General features: G+C 36.1%; 1 protein-coding gene across 1 annotated transcript in view; it reads left to right on the top strand.

Moving 5' to 3' along the window:
• Positions 1-655: 655 nt before the first annotated feature.
• LOC149815385 (RING/U-box superfamily protein) overlaps positions 656-20,608 on the top strand; it is a 33,878-nt gene continuing 13,925 nt past the window's right edge. The window contains exons 1-3 of the mRNA XM_089989303.1: positions 656-748; positions 3,894-3,978; positions 6,650-6,741. Coding sequence (XP_089845429.1) covers positions 3,897-3,978; positions 6,650-6,741 — 174 coding nt within the window. The 5' untranslated portion in view covers positions 656-748; positions 3,894-3,896. The remainder of the gene's footprint in view (positions 749-3,893; positions 3,979-6,649; positions 6,742-20,608) is intronic.

Consider the following 20,608-nt stretch of genomic DNA (forward strand, 5'->3'; position numbering starts at 1 on the left):
ATCAGATGGTTGCTCGAAATCCAGACTTATACGCTTAATCCTGTATTGTATTTTCAAGGACGGTTACCAATTAATCTGGAAGGATAAAGCTCCAGATTGGCATGGCCTGAGGTAGCTCCATCACTCTTCCTCCCCTGTTTGCTCATCTCCTTTCTTTATTTCTTCGTTCTTAGATGGATTCGGATGAGTTTTAGGCATGATGGTCGATTTGATTTTATAGTTTTTCTTCTTAATTTTTGTAATTTCGAGTAAAAATGTGGTTAAAACTCTAGTTTAGACCAATGTAGAGGAAAGCTTAGGTTCAAACTCTGGTTTCTCAAAGTTTCACTACGAGGATTTAGAACTTAATTGATACTGTGATGACACAATTTATTTTATACTGTCATTTATTAGTAATTTTTATTTAAAATTTTTATTATTTTATTAATATTATATATTTTATTATTTTGATCATAAAGCTTAGGCTTCAATGCCTCGAGGCTTACGCCTTGCTCAACGCCTAGGCCTCATCGCATTTAACAACCTTACCACTGACGACTGGACGAGCATGCTTTTGGATAAATGAGAGAAAGTTTAGAATGTTTAAGATTTTTATTAGGTATCAATCTGAATTACAAAAGAATCTCGGCATGTTTACTTACGTAACCCCTTATTTGTTCCTGCGACCGCTCCAAGTCATGGTGGAACCCAAGCGCCCCCCTTCCCCTGCTCTTTTGAATGGAGCCCTTTATTTTAGAAGAAGAAGAAGGTGAGGTTCGAAAGACATTTGTTTATTTTTATTTTGTTCTCTCGTGAGGGTTTTTGTTTAGTTCCATTTTTGTTGCTTAATTTTGTCTTGTTTGTTCCTTTTCTCTTTCCCCCCTCCAATTGCATTTGTTATGATTTCAAGCAATTCTAGATTTCACATACGATTTTTTTTTGTCTTAACCGGTGAAACGATTTCTGGATATTTTGGAGAGTGAGTTATAGCGTGCCCTAATTTGCTGCTCTAAGTCTATTCAAGGGTTGGATTTTTTTTAGATTGATTCCAATCAGGCATGATGAACCTTATCTTTTGATTTTATATAGAGGGTTAGCTCCGCGTCTTGCCACGCTTTTGCTATGTTCTTTAAGTGCGATTGATTGCAAACAGTGGATTACGTGTCATCCACATGTTGAGGAAGCTCAGTGAGCGTTTAGCATCTTATACGTGGGTGATACCTAGAAATTGTTAAGGGGACCTTCTGTGGAGGTATGGGAGTCTTTGCTTGCCTGTTTGAATCGGAAGTTCGTGAATTCGTTCCCATTTCTATTTCTTGCTTGAAGATCAATGTAATGTGAGAACTTGCTTCCAGGCCGAAAATGTGAGAGGGCTTGCCAGGTTGGGGATTGTATCCCACTGGGATTCATTTGGCACCAAGATCCCCTTATTATGATGTCGATACTTTTTGGCATCCAGCTATCACATTTGATCGGGGAGATAATTCTTCTGTTGTGAGTCGCAGATAAGTTCATGAAATAATAGCGTGAGTGATGATAGGAAGTTGTTAGATGTAACGCTTTTATCTTGGACACCAGCAGACCCCTTGAGATGGGGAAAAAATCTAGAATCTGGTTAGTGCTTCCTTTCTTATTGAATAAAATTGGTAAAAACGTGTGGTGCATTTGGTTCAATATCACCTCTATTTATTTGAATTGTCCCCGAAAGAAGTTGTAAGAGGAAAAGAGATTGCTGTTTGGAAAATTAAATTTATGTAGCCTCTTGAAGATGGAAAGATGCCCATTTTGATTGTAGTCCGATGCGTGCTCAAACATGTAAATTTTTGCCGTGAGCTTTGTTTTTTTTTGCCGCAGGTTCTTGTGGGCTATCACCATTGCTATTGTTTATTTTGTCTAGAGCGAGCATGGGACCAGGCAACTGATGGAATTTCTTGGCAGCTGGCTTGAGATATGCGTAGGCCCAAATTTTGTGCCCCATCCCGATTAACTGGGCCTAGGCCTGACTGCTAGTTTATCAGTCCAAGATTGGATTTTAATGCAAAGTTATTGACATGGGCCCAATTCAATTGCATATGTTTTTCAGCCAGATTTCTTGGCATGGGCATGATTAGTACTTGGCTTAATAGTGACCCGAGTAGGACTTGGCCAGGCTCCATGCAAGCCTTGCCAACCCTGCCAAAATATCCACCCCATAGGGATTTGATGCACCATAATTGATCATCCTATGAGGCTCTCTATACCATCACTCTCTTCTACTCCGCCAGCTTCATCACCATTCATCCAATTGTCCTCAAGCCCTATGTCTATGTTAGGATTGACCTTGTTAGCTAGTATACCATAATAGGCAGCTTTGTGTTCTAGCTCATTGTTCATAGAAATCTCTGACTTTCCTGATCTTGGACATCCAAGTTGTAGACTTGGTATTTGACAATTCATTTCTACCAAGTGCTTATCCTAGTAGCTGGTTGAAAGAGCTGACATAGGATTTGATTATATTGGTGACAGTAGTGACCTTACATCATTTCTTAGAATAATTGTTGTTCCTTTTGACGAGTCCTATTGAAAAAGAAAATCCCGCTAGTCATTTTCCTATTTTCTTTTCCAAAACCATAAGAAAGCATCTCTGTTTCTCAACATGCATAAAATGCAAATGGTAAGATTTATTGTAAGCTTTGAAAAATATGGAAATTGTAATTATGCCCAAGCGATTTAGTAACCACTAGGAGATTCTGGCAATTCATGGATAAGAACAAATTTTAATATTTTCTTTTTCCATCTTGCCGACTTCTTCAGTCCTCTTCTATGTACCCTTTGTGATATTAATGCAAGTTTTCTTTTGTCTGCTTTCCAACGAAAAGAATAAGCACCTATGAATAATGAACTTAAGTTATTTTTACTGTTGTGAAGAGCTTTAAAACATTTTTGAGCTATTTTCACACATTTAATGAGTATCTTGGAAGTTTACTTGTTATATTCACATAAAACTGGAGAAAATTAACACACTTAGGCTATACTTAGGTCGGCTGTGCACCATGTTCTGTGTCATTTTCCTATAAGTTTCTTTTCGTTTTCAGAGAAGAAAAAAAAAACTTCCAGTAGTACAACTAAAATGCTAGATCTTTTAGGAATTCTTCCAAGAACAAGGTACCATTGCAAAGATTTATTTGTGCTGGCCCTAGGGCTCCTGGATCTTGTTTCATTTGACTTATTGTGATTTTGGTCAAAAAAGTTTTGAGAAGGGTTCAAACTTCAAACCAGTTTGCTATCCATGATGCCAAACCAAGTTGGGATAGGAACCAATTTAGTCCACACTGATAACTTAATGGTTTAAAAAAGGTGTGTAACATATGAACATGGTTGCTGGTATGTGGTACAACACAGTTGTTTTCCAAAAGAAGGATACAAGGGTGCATCTGGGTTGTGTGTGTGCATGCATGCATGCGTGTACATATACATACAGACATTTGTGTGTGTGTACTTGTGCGGAGCAGACACACAAAGAACTCCACTAAATATAAAGAAAAAAATGTGTAAGTACAAAAAATTCATAGAAATGTGCATGCATCCTGCATATGATATGGTATGTCTACATGTGGCAAAACCCAGCACAAAAACCCAGAAGTACCATATTCTACATGGGCATTGCTGGGCATTTTGGAGTGCCTATGTATTTCAGAAAAGTATGGAAATGCTTATGGAGATGTAAATGATGATTTGCAATGCATGAAACATGACATTGAGACATTTAATAGCCAAAAAATCAGTAAGCTCTTTATTCTGACTTTGGTCTGCCAATGTTTTGTCATTTCTCATTCTTTTCTCATGAAGTGCATGGGCTTGCTGGATCATTTGTCTTTGTTCCAAATGTTCTCTCTTTTTAGTTTCTAATGCTCTTACATGTGGGGATTATGCAGTATATGATGAACCCTGAAGTCTCTAATTGCTGCTCTATCTGCCTTGATTCCATCAAGCAGGAATCTTATCTGGATCGATGTTTCCGTAACTTCACGACTCTCTCTCTCTCTCTCATACACATTGATGTGTGCACATATTCATGTACACATGCATACACCTAATGTCTTAGAATTTGTTTGATACATTGCTGATACCTTTGTGAAATTGTTGAACTTTTCCCTCATCATGCTTTAAGCTTTCTTCAGTTCCCTACTCTCTAGACATGCTGTTGTTCTGTTCATGAATATTATGTTCTATATCTTTGATTATCTAGAAGTAATTTTTAAAGAGTGTTTGGAACCTAATTTTTTTACCAGAAGTAATGAAAATTTAAAACTTTTTATGTGAACTTTGATTATCTAAGAGTGTTATTCCAAGACCATGCTTATCATTAGTTGTATGTGTTGGGAGTTGACTGAAATTAATATTTGATTTGTTTCTTAACTCGTTTTTTTTGCTTAATTCCTTGACAAGAAAATGACATATTTGGATGTCTATGGTTTCTATAGATAGGCAATAAAATAAGTTGTGTTGGATTTGAACCCAGAAAGTAAGGATGCAAACGGTTCAGATTTCGGATCACAAAAAGCATTGGGGGGTTGGATTGGATCTGATCTGGAACAACCAAAATTTGCAAAAGCCCCATCCTCTATCTGACCCGTTTGCAACCCTAACAAAAGGGGACACACATAATAGCAAGGATCTCGAAAAATATTTCTGAAATCCACGAAAAATGAATGCCACAAAGACATTTTTCAAAACAAAAAAATGTGCTCATCAAAATATTCAAATAAAAGGAAATTCCAAAATGGCCTTGAGAAACATAAAAATGTTTTTCATTGCACAATTCATGAGAACAAAAGCACAAACACACATATATCAAGCAATAGAAGCCAAAAATACATAAAGCTCAAAGAGCTTAAACAAGGTTAAAGAGTCCGCTCATTTGGTAGGGGCGACTTGTGAATGTCACCAAGCTAACGGGATGTCACAAGTTCGAAACCCATGGGTGGCATCCCTTGCCGCAAGGTTGAAGCTGGATGTAGTCCCTGGTGGGCAGGGAGGACCTCAAGGGTTTTACCAATTGGAGGCCAGCCAATGTACAGTCGGTAATTTGGGAAGGGGGGGGGGGGCTCCCATGAATTATAAAAAAAAAGGCTAAAGAGAACATAAAACACAAGAACTAAGGAATTTTATTTAATTTAAAAATAAATAAATAATGCATAAAAAAGGTAGTGTATTCTCATGCACAATACACGAGACATCGACAAAAAAAGCAGAAATCAATAAACATACCAGAGAATAGGTTGGAAGTGAACTTCCCAGGAGGTTATTCATCAGCATGCTTAACTAAGTAGTTCATATGAGATTCAGTGCATCAAATGAGTGCTATCCAGACACACACATCATACATACATACACTATGCTCACACACCCCATCACTCTCAACCTTCACATAGCACACACACACACACATGTAAGGGGACTAGCCCAACGGCTAGTTGGAGGTCTAACTAGCCGTTAGGCTATATCCCTACAGCAGTTGGTCAAATAGAATAAAAAAAAGACAATTGTTCATCTTAATAATGACCAAAAACATAATAGAAAAATAAATAAAGTAAATAAATAAGAAAAAAAAACTAACACTAGCCTAAAAGTATACACTTAGTATACTTAGTCTAAACCTAATGGGGTATACCATGAGTATACCAAACCTAATATACACAATGCAATGCACATAGTATACATCTAGTATACCTAGAATACAAAACAAATAAAAATACAATGAACAAATCCTACAACTATAGCTAAGCATACTTAATATCAAATACATCAAAATTACATATTTCCTAACAGATTGTCTGACACATAGGGATTGTTGATTAATCAAATTTAGGACCCTCAAAAGGCTCTCTTTTTCTCTGGGATCTATAAACTATAAGATTTGGGTGTTCTGTATCTAGGAAAATCACACTAGATGCACATGGTTTGTCTGCAGAGTTTAGGGTCAAACTCCCCCTCTTCATTTTGGTCCATAAGTCGTGGTCCCTAATAAGGATCATCATAATCTGTCTTCCTTTTAGATGTTATAGGGACCAAACCTCCATCTTCCTCAATCATCTTTTCCGGTCTTAAGGCTTTTCCATGAGGGCTATTTCTGGTCACCCACAAACCCTTGATTTTTGCCTAGATTCACCCAACAAGATTATGATCTTGCCTATGATTCCCATCTCTGAAACCCCTTGTATTTCAACCATCTCCTTGTCTTTTACAATTGCACTACCTCTTACTACAATCTCCTTCTGACCCCTCCATGTTAAGGATCACCTAGAATTCTCTTTCCTCATCGATCTTCCAACCTCCCTGTTCTTGCCAGTCCACACAAACCATTATCTCTGTGTATAAGCATTTCATGATGGTGATAATTAATGCACAAAAACTGTGGTCATTTTAAATTTCCTTGGAGTACAAATTTGTGAAATTGTTAAGATCCATGTGTGGTCATGGAAATTAACAATCCCTACAAACACACACACATGCACACACATTCTTATTTTACCATAAAACTGCATAATGATCTACTTTTAGTTTATGGTTTTTCTTATTCAATTAATACTATTCATTACAAACCTTGAAAGATCATCCTTTTAAGGATCAACTTTTGCAATAACCTCTATACTGTTGACACTTTTTTGGTTATTTGTCACTATTGCAGACAAATTTTGCTACCAATGCATAACTCGTTGGCTAGAGGCTTCCAGCAACCGAAGTGGTATACATGCACCTCTACGTTGTCCTTTGTGCAAGGTGTCTTTCTTCACAGACAAACATCTAGTTTCATGTTAGCCTCAATTGCGTGCATTTTCTCTTTCCCTTCTTTACTGAATGTTTTTATTTGTACAGATATGTGATTCTTGTTCTTGACTGTATTAGGTACATCTTCTTGGTTCATCCAAACTGCTCAAGATAATAATGTCTTTTCATTTAATGCTTAGTAGAGGTACAATAATGTATAGCTAAGTTATTTACATCTTTTTTCATAATTGTCTCATACAAGTTATCAAGTATTTTAGCCTAGGCTCAATAAAGTGCGATGGTATTGAAAGTTAGGACAGTTAAAAGAGGAAAGCATGTTTTAAAAACCCGAAGGACTGACTTAGTGGCTCATCTAAGTCAATCACGTCAACCCTTCTACTAGGTCAACTTAGTTAATTGATCCTATCCATACATATCTACTTTCATATCTTCAAATTTTGTTGGCTTTAATGTTTAACATAGTATAGATGAAGTATGATGATAGAAAATGGAATTTTATTTGTTCCATTTTGTACATGGACCTTTTGTCATACTAATTGTACTAAATTAAATATTCTAGCTTTTTTAATTTCTGTTATTTACTCTTTAAATTTTTTCTATATTATTTTTATATTGCAAATCTTGATTTTGTCTATATCATAATTTCACAACTAAGCTATCTTTATGATTGAAATTGGATAGCTTATACATCATAATGATTGCAATGTTTGATATACTAGTTTAGTGAGTCATAAAAATAATGAACTTACTTTCTGTAATTCATATTTTTGATACTTAGATATTAGTTACATCACTAAATGTTACCTAATTGTTACTTATATGCTATTTTTTCCATTATGTACAACCGAGTCATTTGGTTGACCAGCAAAGTTCCGAGTCAAGACCAAACGAGTTCAGTTCCAAGTCACTAGGTTCTTGAGCTATGTTGGAAAGTAAAGAAGACTAAAAATATATCTAAATTATTTAGGCCTCATTTGGATGGTACTTTTCAAAAAGTGGTTTTGGTGTAAAATTAATTTTGGGAGTCATTTTGTGAAAACACAAATTTTCTAAAGTCATTTTATTATATGGATGGTTTAATTTGATGTTTCAATGGCAATTAAGTATAAAAATTAGTTTTTATAAACAAACCTCTCTCTCTCTCTCAAGTCTGTGCTATTAAGAAGAAATGAATGATGAGATGGAATGCAAGGGCCGTGACCATGGAGAGCTTCCTGGTCACATCCATCAGGGTTTGGAGTATCCTGTAAATCACTCAGTTCAAGAGCTGATGGAAGGCCACATGTATGAGGGTAATCAGCCACACATAAATCAGTGATCTTGGGCATAAATTGTGGAATGTGAATCAACCATGGAAGGATTGAATCATCCCACACTAAAACTGATCTTAATAGCTGATAAGAATTGTTACTTATCCTCAACAGTCAATATCAAGAGATGCTTCGACTTTTGACATGGACAATGTTGGCTGGGTTTGTGAGTATTGAGAATTATCGACGATTGGGATTCAATTTTGTTTATGATCAATTGGGAAAGATTTGGTCGAATATTTCCAACCTTTGTTTCTCATCTGGATATGAGGGTTTGCTTTTAATCAAAGTGGAGCGCGAGGAAGTCATGCACAAAATTATGTGTCAAGGCCCTTGGAAAGTTGTAGTCCACACATTAGTTGTTAATCAATTCGGCCAGGACAAGAATGGAAGCTTTAACTCCCTCAGATAGTTAGGTTTTGGGTTCGGTTGCCAGAGTTGTCAGCAAAGTTATGGATGCATGATTTCATTAGAAGTGCGGTTCACTTTCTCTGAGTAGAACTCATTGTAGTCGATCAATTTATTGGAAGTCTGTTTGTCAAGTTGTGTTTGGATGTCCCAATCAACTTTATTTGAGAATCGAGGAAGCATACAACAATGTGTACAACATGAATCCTTTGTAACAATCTGTATGTTATGGGTTCAACATACCATAGGCATGGTTGGTATTCTCGGAACTTGTTATTGGATCGGCCACATCTAACTCGATGACTCGAGCAAGTCAACTCAGTGACTCAGTGGGTCATGTTTTTTCATTTAATTTATTGAAATAAATAGATAGGCATATATTTTATAATATGAAACCATTTTTCAAAGAGTATTCATTTGAAACATGGATTTCTCATATGTATGTATTTATACATAAAATAAAAATATGAATAAATATATAATATAATATATATGTGTTCATAATCACAAATCTCTTTTTTTAGGTATTCTCAGTAAATAAATATTTCAAAAAAGTGTATTTTTGAAAAAATATTGATAAGTTAAACAATAAAAAAATGACATAATCATATAATATGAGAGAGAGATGGCATGAAATATCAAATTGAATAGGTAAATAGAGATGTGGGGAGGAGGAGGCATATCATGACTCATGAGAATAGTCCCACACTGAAGATGAAGTAGAAGGATGGCCCTCCTACAATCTATATAAAAGAGGTTCTCCCTTCACACTTCACATCTCACAAGGGTCTACCTACATCACGTGGGTGGACAGCCTTTATGCCATCCATCTTTGAAAAAGTAAAGATGAGGGGCAGCTTTCTATCTTGGGGGAAGTAAAAAGCTTCCATGATGGAAAAAACTAAAGATGGAATCCAAGAAAAAAAATTTATTTTACTTATTCTTTTTTGTGATTTTTAAGAAATCCATGATTTATTTTTTTTACTTTATTTTTTTGCTTGACTCAGCCAAGTCATTGGGAAACTCAGTTGACAAACTCGGTCGAGTCAATGTTAAGACTAGGCCGAGTTTAATCATAACCAAGCTAACTTGATTTTTTTACTCAGTTCCTTGCCAATACAAGACAACTCAGCCGAGTCACGAGTTGACTCGCCGAGTTTACGAACCATGACCATAAGAATGGCATGTGCCAATGAATGTCTAACAAGGTTGACCCTGTTAAAAACATCACTTACAATTCATGGCAAACAATGAAGGGTTGAAAGTCATGGCATATGAAGGTATCATAGTTCACAAATAATAACAGGTTTCAAAAATTGGTGGAATCTCTAATGGATCTTGACAATGACCCACCTAGACAAGATCCCATATGAGTAGTGCCACTGACTCTGATCCTATCATTTGAGGTTGCCAATGAAACCAATATAATCTCCTTGTAATCCTAGAGATTATAAAGATTCAAAGAACTAGACTTGGACAAGGGAATTGACACATTTCAGTATGTATGATGGGGTGATGAGTCCCATATTCAGTAACAATACTATCTTTGTCGTGATAATGAACCAACAACGTCAATAACTTATCCTCATCACCTGTTATGTGATTAGCAGCTCCAGAATCAAGATACCATACTCCTTGTTCATTCTACGTTAAATTGAGTCTTGCAAGGGCAACAAGTAATAACTCCTTATCTATAAGGAGTTGTCCTTCACCACTACTTTGTCTACTGACCTGACCTCCAAATTGGCTTTTGGATTGATTCTTTTTTTATTTTGTTATGTGATTATACCTAAGATCATCTTTTGAACCAACAATTTTCTTTAACATGCCCTGGTTTCTTGCATATGAAACAAATAGGAATAGGATATTGTTCTTATGTAGTAGTGTTAGGGAGAATGTTCAGTGTGGAAAGTATACCTCAACTTTCCTGATTACCTCTACGATTACGTCTCCTGCCTTCTTTAAAATATCCACCTCTTTCACTACCTTGTGATACATTAGTGACCAAAACTTTCTGCATATCATTGGAGACATTAATATCGGTAGGAAAAGTCATCTCATAATGTAACAATTTGACCCTTAGATTCTCAAATGTAGGAAGCAACTCCGAATACTGCAAGGTAGTAGAGAGGACGCGATAATCAAGGCCAAGACCACTGAGAGCCTACTGCACCATATCCTTATTTGATACTTCATAACCAACCATGACAAGTTGATTAGTGATGTTTTTCATTTTATTAAGATATTTCATGATAGACATGAAACCCTTCTTCAGATTCTGAAATTTCTTATTAAAAATATGACCCTAAATTCTGAAATATGAGAATATGTTTGGACTAATTTAGTCCAAAGTTATAGAGTTGTGCAATCATCAGACACTTCAATAAGAACCTCTTGCGACAAAGTGAAAATGATGTATGCAACGAAAACTTGATTCATTTTCATTCATGAAATAAATGTTGGATTTCTAAACAGAAATAGTTGAAATTATAATTCATTTACCATCATTTTTCTCTTTGATAACATACTCTGGTGGAGGAACGATTGGCCCATCAAGATGCCAAGAGAAATCTTGACTCTAAATAAAATGAGTTATTTGCGCATTTCAAGTTAGAAAATTGGAGTTTAGTTTTTTAGAAACCAATTGGGGCAAAAAGGTAAATGACATGAATGGTTGAGGATTTTGAATTCATAAATAAGAAGGGCAACAAGAATAATAAAAAATATAAGATAAACAAGAGTATACGACCAATCACATCAATATAAAAAACTATGTAACTCAAAACTTAACAAACCTTTTTTTTGTTGGTATTTCACTGCTGACAAGCACACATTAGAGTCTGATGAGAAACTTACAATTTTTTATATGAAATAATATTTTGATGCACAAATTGGATGATGTGACGTGATGGTGAAGAAACAACAATAAATTGGGTATAGTTGCAAATCTAAATTTAGGGGTAAGAAGGGAGAACAAGATTCAAGTTGGGTGAGGTTGATAGCAGAGATAACCAAAAGAATATGTGACATCAAAACTGAGGAAAATAAGAGAAGAAAATAGATAAAGAAATTGACGTCCAACAAAATATTATGCAAAGATTGAAAATCACGTTAAGATAGAACAATTTAGTGTAACCCGATAATAGCAGCACCAGAAAAGATTGGGAACAATTGAATTTAAGGCTAGTAGAGAGAGAGTTAGAGAAGAAGAAAGAAGGGAGAAAGATAAGGAAACTTGGAAAAGAGATAAACAAGAGAATGTAATGAAGTGCCTAATGAAAAAGGCAAAGTCTTCGAGCGAAAGCACGGAAGCACGCACATACACAAGAGGCCACAAAAGGGGCAAAATAAACCACAAAAGTGGTCAAGCACAAAAAGAGGTAAAAAATATTCTTCACTTCATAGAATGCTTCACAAGAAGCTTAGAAAATACATGGGGCTGTGCCCCTTATTTATACACAGCAAGGGACCCAAGGAGGGGCTCCCATAGAGTCGTTGGAGCCCCTCCAACGGTCATATTTATGAGCGTTGGAGGGGTCCAACGACTCTATGTGGACCCCTCTCAAATGATTAAAAGGAAAAACTAAAAAATAAAAAGGAAAAAGAAAGAAAAGAAAAAGTATATCAATGATATGCGTGTACAGGTGAAATGACAGAAATACCCCTGTCGGGTTTTACAAAATAAATATATATATTTATATATATAGATAGACACGTAGACATATATATATCATATATATATGTATATGTGTCGTAATCTATCTATATATATATATATATATATATATAAATATACATCAAATTTTAACACCCCCCCTCAAACACATGGTGAAATCACCGAGAGTTTGCTAAGGAGGAAGTAAAAGCGAGGCGAAGGCAGGGCTTTGGTGAAGAAGTCCGCCAACTGATATTCGGTAGGAACATATGGGAGTTGAATGGTGCCGCGTAGGAACTCATCTCGAACATAATGACAGTCCATCTCAATATGCTTCGTTCGTTCATGAAAAGTGTGATTGCTAGCAATATAGATGGAGCTATTGTTGTCACAACACAACTTTGAAGGAGTTGAGAAGGAGACACCCATATCTTTAAGTAAGCTTCTTAACCATATAATCTCAGTTGTGGTAGTGGCCATCACACGATATTCTGCTTCGGTAGACGAGAGAGAAACTTTACGCTGCTTCTTACACCTCCAGGAGATAAGTGACTCCCCAAGAAACACACAATAACCTGTGGTAGAAATACGATCATCGAGGTTACCCCCCCAATCAGAGTCAGTATACGCAAGTAAAGTGAGAGGTGAAGAAGAGGAGAAGAATACTCCCTTAGTTATGGAATTTTTCAAGTATCTGATAATCCTCATTACTGCTGCCATGTGAGTAGTAGTAGGAGCAGTCTGAAATTGGCTTGCACTATGAACTGCATGTGAAATGTCAGGCCTGGTGATAGATAAATATGTTAAGGATCCAATTAATTGACGATAAGGCGTGGGATATGCTAAAGCAGTGCCATCATTGGCTCTCATCTTGACATTGATCACTTCTGGAGTCTCCACCCTTTTGTCATCTGTCAACCCAGACTTAGCAATAATGTCAGAGGCAAGCTTCATTTGAGATAGGACATACCCCTTGTTAAATTATGTATATATAAATATATATATATACATATACTTATATATATATATACATTAGTATATATATAAGTATATATGTATATATACATAATTATATAGCTTTTTCCTGTTTTGTATAAACCAAAAACCCGATAGGGGTGTTTTGGTAATTCCATATGTATTTTTTGTTTTTTACTTTTCTTTCTTTTTTCCCCTTTTTCTTTTTCCTTTTTTATTTTCTGTTTTTTGCTTTTTGGAACCATAAAGGGGCCCCACCCATCTAGTCGTTGGGGCCCCAACAGTCATATTTATGACCGTTGGGGCTCCCAACGACTAGAAGGGAGCCCCCTTTATGGTCCTTCTAAAGTGCTCTCCTCCTCTATAAAAGGAGGAGGTTCCCCCTTGTAAATGTATGGGTTTTTACACCCCTCTCTTCCTTTCTTCAATAAATCCAACTTATGACTTTAAGTGATTTTCTATATTCTTGAGTTTTTGTGTGTGCACATTTGGTGTTTGTGTTCTTGGCTCTTGTAGTCACTCTTAAAGAATGACTTTTGCCCTATTGGTGCTTCCGCCTCTTTTCATTATATGGTATCAGAGCTCGGTTGGTGATTGGGCTTCTCTTTTGTCATCTTGGAAAGCGTGCCTCTCAAAGTTTTGAAGAAAGGAAGTATATTTGGTGCCGATGGAACGTGACTCTAAAGTGGAACTCTCTTTCAAGCTAAATGAGTCCAACTATCTCATGTGGGCCTTCGCTATGGAAAATCATCTAAGAGGTAAGAAACTTTGGGGCTTTGTTATGGGAACTACTCCCGAACCCTCTCTTGTTCTTACCAAAATTGAAAATGAAGTTGAAAATGCTTTAGATGGCGATGAGCGCATCAAAGCCATTAATGAACATCAATCCAAAATCGAGGATTGGGAAAATAACCATGCCAAAATTTTGGCATGGTTTATGAATAATGTAGATCTTAAAAATTGTGCTAATATTGCCAAGTTTAGAAGGGCCAATGAGGCTTGATTTTTCCTTAAGGGTATGTATACCCAAAAGGATCTTGCTCGGCAATTCTTTTGTCAAGAAAAAATTCGTTCCACCAAACAAATGGATATGAGTGTCCGGGACTATTTTAGCTCTCTAACCCCTCTTTGGGATGAGCTTGCCCTTCTTGAGCCCAAATGGGTTGCTCCACAAGATATTGAACTTAGAAGGGAACAAATTGAAAAGGAACACTTTTTTCAATTCTTTCATGGACTTCGCCCGAAATTTGAACAAGTGAGGGCATCTCTTCTCCATAGAAGCAAAGCCCTACCTATTGAAGATGCTCTTGCCGAGGTATGTCAAGAAGAAACTCGACTTGGCTTGAGCATTAGGAATGATGAGGTTTTGGCCGTTAATAGGCCCAGATCAAATGTTAAAGCATATAGACCTCCCCACTTTAACAAAAATATCAATGGGCCTAGAAAGGGAATCATATGCCACTATTGTAATGAACCGGGACACATTAGACCGGTTTGTCCAAAGCTTAAAGGAAAGGTTGCCGCGGTTGGAGAAAATTCTCCAAAGAAGGAGGAAAGTACCAAAGAAGGAGATATCAAAGAAACTCTTAATCATATCTCCGAAGTTCTCCAACACCTTCTCAAGTCTTCTCCTTCAACATCTGGAGCCGCCATCGCCTACTCTTCATCACCTCCAGGTATGTGGATACTAGATTCTGGTGCTTCTTTTCATATGACATCTCATAAAAACTCCCTTTCAAATGTTTTTTCCGAACCCATGTCCTCCTATGTTTCAACGGCCGATGGAACGTCATTAAAAATTGAAAGTATTGGAAGACTTGATTTCAAAAATTCTCAAAACTTTTTTGTTCCTAAAGTAAGAGTTGTTCCAAAAATTAATTTAAATCTCTTTTCCGTTTCCCAAATCACCGACCATGGATGCCAAGTCTCTTTCTCACCTAAAGATTGCATCGTGCAGGATCTCCAGTCAGGGAAGCTGATTGGGCAAGGCCATAGAAGGGGTGATCTCTATTTTATGGACTTTTTGACGCTTCCATCTAAATCATCTTGCAATCTTGTTAAAGACAAAAGTATTGGAATTTGGCATGAGAGACTTGGTCATCCAAATTTTGTAAAAATGTCTCTCTTCCCTTTTTTGAACAATACTTGTAAAGACAATCACATGACTTGTAAAGATTGCATTTTTGGGAAATCTAAAGTTACTCCGTTTCCTCAAAGAAGTTATTTTACCACTCGGCCATTTGAACTTGTTCATTCCGATGTGTGGGGACCTTCCCCAATTTTATCTAAAGGAGGTTTTTCGTATTATGTGGTCTTTATTGATGACTTCACTAGATTTACGTGGATATACTTCCTAAGTCGCAAATCTGAAGTTTTCTCTTTCTTTAAAGAATTTCATGCAATGGTTAAAAATCAATTTTTGGGAAATCTATCTATTCTTAGGTCCGATTCGGGAGGTGAATATATGTCTAATGATTTTCAAAATTACTTAAAAGAAAATGGAATTTGTCATCAACGTTCTTGTCCCAACACTCCGCAACAAAATGGTCTTGCGGAAAAAAATCATAGACACATAATAGAAACTACAAGAACATTATTGATTTCAAAAAATATCCCAAAATCCTTTTGGGCCGAAGCGGTTCTAACTTCAACATATCTCATCAATAGAATCCCTTCATTCTCTTTGAAAAATCTTTCTCCATTTGAAAAACTTTACAATGTCTCCCGATTATAAAAGATTAAGAATTTTTGGATGTAAATGCTTTGTTTTAACTCGCAAAAATGATAAACTTTCTCCTAGGGCTATTGAATGTATTTTTTTGGGATATGGCGAAAAACAAAAAGGATATATATGTTTTGACATAATTAAGAATAAACTTTATATCTCAAAAGATGTCACATTCCTCGAAGAAGAAAATGGTTTTTCGCATCAACCAAATGAAAATATTGACTATTCCTTTTTATTTGACTTGTTACCTCAAGAAAACATCATAGATGATCATATTGATCTTAATGAACCTCTTAATGAAGATCTTGTTGAACATCCAAATAATGACCAAAACTTAGAAGAAAATGCTTCAAGACAAATACAAGTCTACTCTAGAAGGAATGAAAGAAATCCTCCTTGTGCCCTTGAAAGATTTTCTCAAAGTGAGTCGATAGAAGAAACCTCTCAAAGAAGATCAAATCGCATTCCTAAGATTCCAAATAGATTTGTTTCTTATGACTATTTTTCCCCTAATTATCGAGCATGTCTTCTTGCTCTTCACTCCTTTCATGAACCATCTCATTACAATGATGCTAAACAATATGCTCATTGGAATGAAGCTATGGAGCTTGAACTTAATGCCCTTAAAAAGACACAAACTTGGGAAATCATTGATCCTCCCAATGGCAAGAAACCCATTGGATGTAGATGGGTGTTTAAAGTAAAAACTAAGAGTGATGGTTCATTAGAAAGATATAAGGCTAGGTTGGTAGCCAAAGGTTATGCCCAAGAGTATGGGATAGACTATGATGAAACTTTTGCTCCAGTTGCTCGAATGACTAGTGTTCGAGCCCTTATTGCTATAGCTTCTGTTAAAAAATGGCCCATCTTTCAACTTGATGTTAAAAATGCCTTCTTGAATGGTAATTTAAATGAAGAAGTTTATATGAAACCACCTCCAGGTATGAATTTAAATGGAAAAGTTTTAAAATTAAAAAAGGCTTTATATGGACTTAAGCAAGCTCCTAAAGCTTGGTATGACAGGTTTAGTAATGTATTAATCAATTTAGGTTTTTCTTCTTGTTATACTGACACTGCTCTTTTTGTCAAAAGGACAGATGACTCCATTATTATGCTTCTGCTGTACGTTGATGATATGATCATCACTGGGAATGACAAAAAGGGAGTAAATGATGTTAAGTCTATGTTAAAAGATACTTTTGATATGTCTGACCTTGGTTATTTGAGATATTTTTTAGGAATCGAAGTGGCTTATTCAGCACGTGGGTACATCTTATCTCAAATGAAGTTAGCTGCAGAAATTTGTACCAAATCAGGAATATATGATGAAAAGAAAGTGGAGACTCCTGAAGTTATCAATGCGAAACTAAGACTTGAAGATGGTGTTCTTCTTGAAGATCCAACCCCCTACCGTCAATTAATTGGATCTCTCACCTATCTATCCATCACACGTCCAGACATAGCTCATGCGGTTCATGCAGCGAGCCAATTTCAGCACGCTCCTACTACGGTTCATATGGCGACCGTAATGAGAATTGTGCGATATATCAAAAATACCATCTCCAAGGGACTCTTCTTATCCTCTTCCTCATCTCTTGAATTGACTGCTTTTACTGATGCTGACTGGGGAGGAAATCCCAATGATCGGATCTCAATTACGGGTCTTTGCATTTTTTTAGGTGAATCTCTCATCTCGTGGAGATGCAAGAAGCAGCAGAAGGTTTCCTTATCATCTACTGAAGCTGAATATCGGGCTATGGCGATGACAACTATGGAGATTGTGTGGCTCAGAAGTCTTCTTGGTGACATGGGCGTTCCCATTTCCACTCCCACGAAGCTCTGTTGTGATAACAAGAGTGCGATATACATTGCCAGCAATCACACCTTTCATGAGCGGACCAAGCATATCGAAATGGATTGCCATTATGTTTGAGACGAATATCTCAAAGGGACCATCACATTGCCATATGTCACTTCAGAGTATCAACTAGCTGACTTCTTCACCAAGGCACTCCCAACTCCATGATTCATGTTTTTTCTTGGCAAACTTTCGGTCTTTTCCCCGTAAAGTTTGAGGGGGCATGTTAAATTATGTATATATAAATATATATCTATATACATATACTTATATATATACATTAGTATATATATATAAGTATATATACGTATATATGTATATATACATAATTATATAGCTTTTTCCTGTTTTATATAAACCAAAAACCCGATAGGGGTGTTTTGGTAATTTCATATGTATTTTTTGTTTTTTACTTTTCTTTCTTTTTTCCCCTTTTTCTTTTTCCTTTTTTATTTTCTGTTTTTTGCTTTTTGGAACCATAAAGGGGCCCCACCCATCTAGTCGTTGGGGCCCCAACAGTCATATTTATGACCGTTGGGGCTCCCAACGACTAGAAGGGAGCCCCCTTTATGGTCCTTCTAAAGTGCTCTCCTCCTCTATAAAAGGAGGAGGTTCCCCCTTGTAAATGTATGGGTTTTTACACCCCTCTCTTCCTTTCTTCAATAAATCCAACTTATGACTTTAAGTCATTTTCTATATTCTTGAGTTTTTGTGTGTGCACATTTGGTGTTTGTGTTCTTGGCCCTATTGGTGCTTCCGCCTCTTTTCATTACACCCCTTGGGGGAGTATGCAACTTCAATTCCTAAGAAATATCTTAGAAAACCCAGATCAGACATATCAAAATTTTTCTTAAGAATGTTTTTAATAAGATCAATACCTTTCTTATCATTACCTGTGATAATCATGTCATCAACATATAATAACAAAATTGTTATGTATTCATTAGAAGATTTAACAAACAAAGCAGTATCTGTGTAACATGAGGAGAAACCATTATCAAGAACTACTTTGCTAAAAAGATCATACCAAGCTTTTGGTGCTTGTTTTAAACCATAGAGAACTTTGTTTAATTTTAGAATATTACCTTTCCCAATTTCAAGACCCGGCGGAGGATCCATAAGAACTTCACACAGAGTTCCATTTAAAAACGCATTTTTAACATCAAGTTGATATATCGGTCATTGTTTGATGGATGCTAAAGCAATTAGGGTTCGTACACTAGTCATTCTGGCTACGGGAGCAAAGGTTTCTTCATAATCAATCCCATATTCTTGGGCGTAGCTTTTTGCAACCAAACGAGCTTTGTATCTTTCAAGAGACCCATCACATTTGGTTTTGACCTTATATACCCATCTACACCCAATTGCTTTTTTTCCTAAAGGTTGAGGAATAATGCTCCAGGTTTGGGCCTTGTTAAGAGCCTCTAATTCGATTTTCATAGCTTCAATCCAATGTGGGTGATCTTTAGCTTCCTTGAATGAGGTAGGTTCATAATACGAATGTATTAACATGAGACATGCCCTATAATTCGGCGAAAAAGATTCATAAGACACAATTTTTTGTGGTGGCCTACTAGTACGAGAAGATCTCCTAGGTGGATTGTTATCAATAGATTCTTCTAAAGAGAAGTCTTGAGAGTATCTGTCAATAGCAGGTTGATGTTCATTTCCGATCCGTCGAGTATATACATTGATATCATTTTGGGAAGTATTCTCATGTTGTGGTATGTCATTATAATGTGAAATTCCATCACAACTAGTATCACAAGTAATTGCCTCAGGAGACTCAATCCTAGGAACTAAGTCGAATAGAAAAGAATAATCGATGTCTTCCTTAGATGTGTGGATATCGAAACCATTTTGATCTTCAATAAAGTTTACATTTCTCGACACATATAATTTATTGTTTTGAATATCATAGCATCTATAGCCTTTTTGATTCTCACCATAGCCAATGAACACACATTCAATAGCTTTAGGTGACAACTTATCTTGTCCTAGATTAAGTACAAAACATTTGCATCCAAAGATTCTTAGTCTATTAAAATCAGGAGTAATTTTAAAAAGTTTTTCAAATGGTGAAACATTTTTTAAAGAAGAAGAGGGCATACGATTCACAAGATATGTTGCGGTAAGAAGAGCTTCGGCCCAAAAGTTTTTAGGAACATTTTTAGACACAAGAAGAGTTCTTGTGGTTTCGATTAAATGTCTATGTTTCCTTTCCGCAAAACCATTTTGTTGCGGAGTTTTAGGACAAGATCGTTGGTGCAAAATTCCATTTGTTTTAAAATAATTTTGAAAATCTTTAGACATGTACTCTCCTCCTGAGTCGGACCTAAAAATGGCTATATTGTGTTGGGATTGATTTTGAACAATAGCGTGAAATTCTTTAAAATTAATGAAGACATCTGATTTATTCTTGATAATGTAAACCCATGTATATCTAGTAAAATCATCAATAAAAGAAACATAGTAAGAGAAGCCCCCTTTGGACATAACGGGTGTCGGTCCCAATACATCGGAATGCACAAGTTCAAAAGGCCTTTTTGACACAAAATTGCTATGAGAATATGGAAGAGAGTGAATTTTCCCAAGAATACAATTATTGCATGTAAATGTATTTGTATTACAAAATTTTTCCAAAAACGGGAAAAGGTACAACTTGGAAATACTAGGGTGTCCAAGTCTCTTATGCCAAGTCTCAATATCTTTGGATTGAACGTGATTACAAAATGATTTAGATGGCAAAGACAAAAAATCCATATAGTAAAGGTCCCCTCTTCTATGGCCTTGCCCAATCCGCTTCCCGGACCAGAGATCCTGCACATAGCAATGGGTTGGTGAAAACGAGACATTACATTCAAAATCGGTAATTTGAGAGACGGAAAAAAGATTTAGATTAAGTTTTGGAATAATTCGGATTT

Source organism: Nuphar pumila, chromosome 15 (genome assembly GCF_984573655.1).
Source record: "Nuphar pumila chromosome 15, dmNupPumi1.hap1.1, whole genome shotgun sequence".
Lineage (NCBI taxonomy): Eukaryota > Viridiplantae > Streptophyta > Magnoliopsida > Nymphaeales > Nymphaeaceae > Nuphar > Nuphar pumila.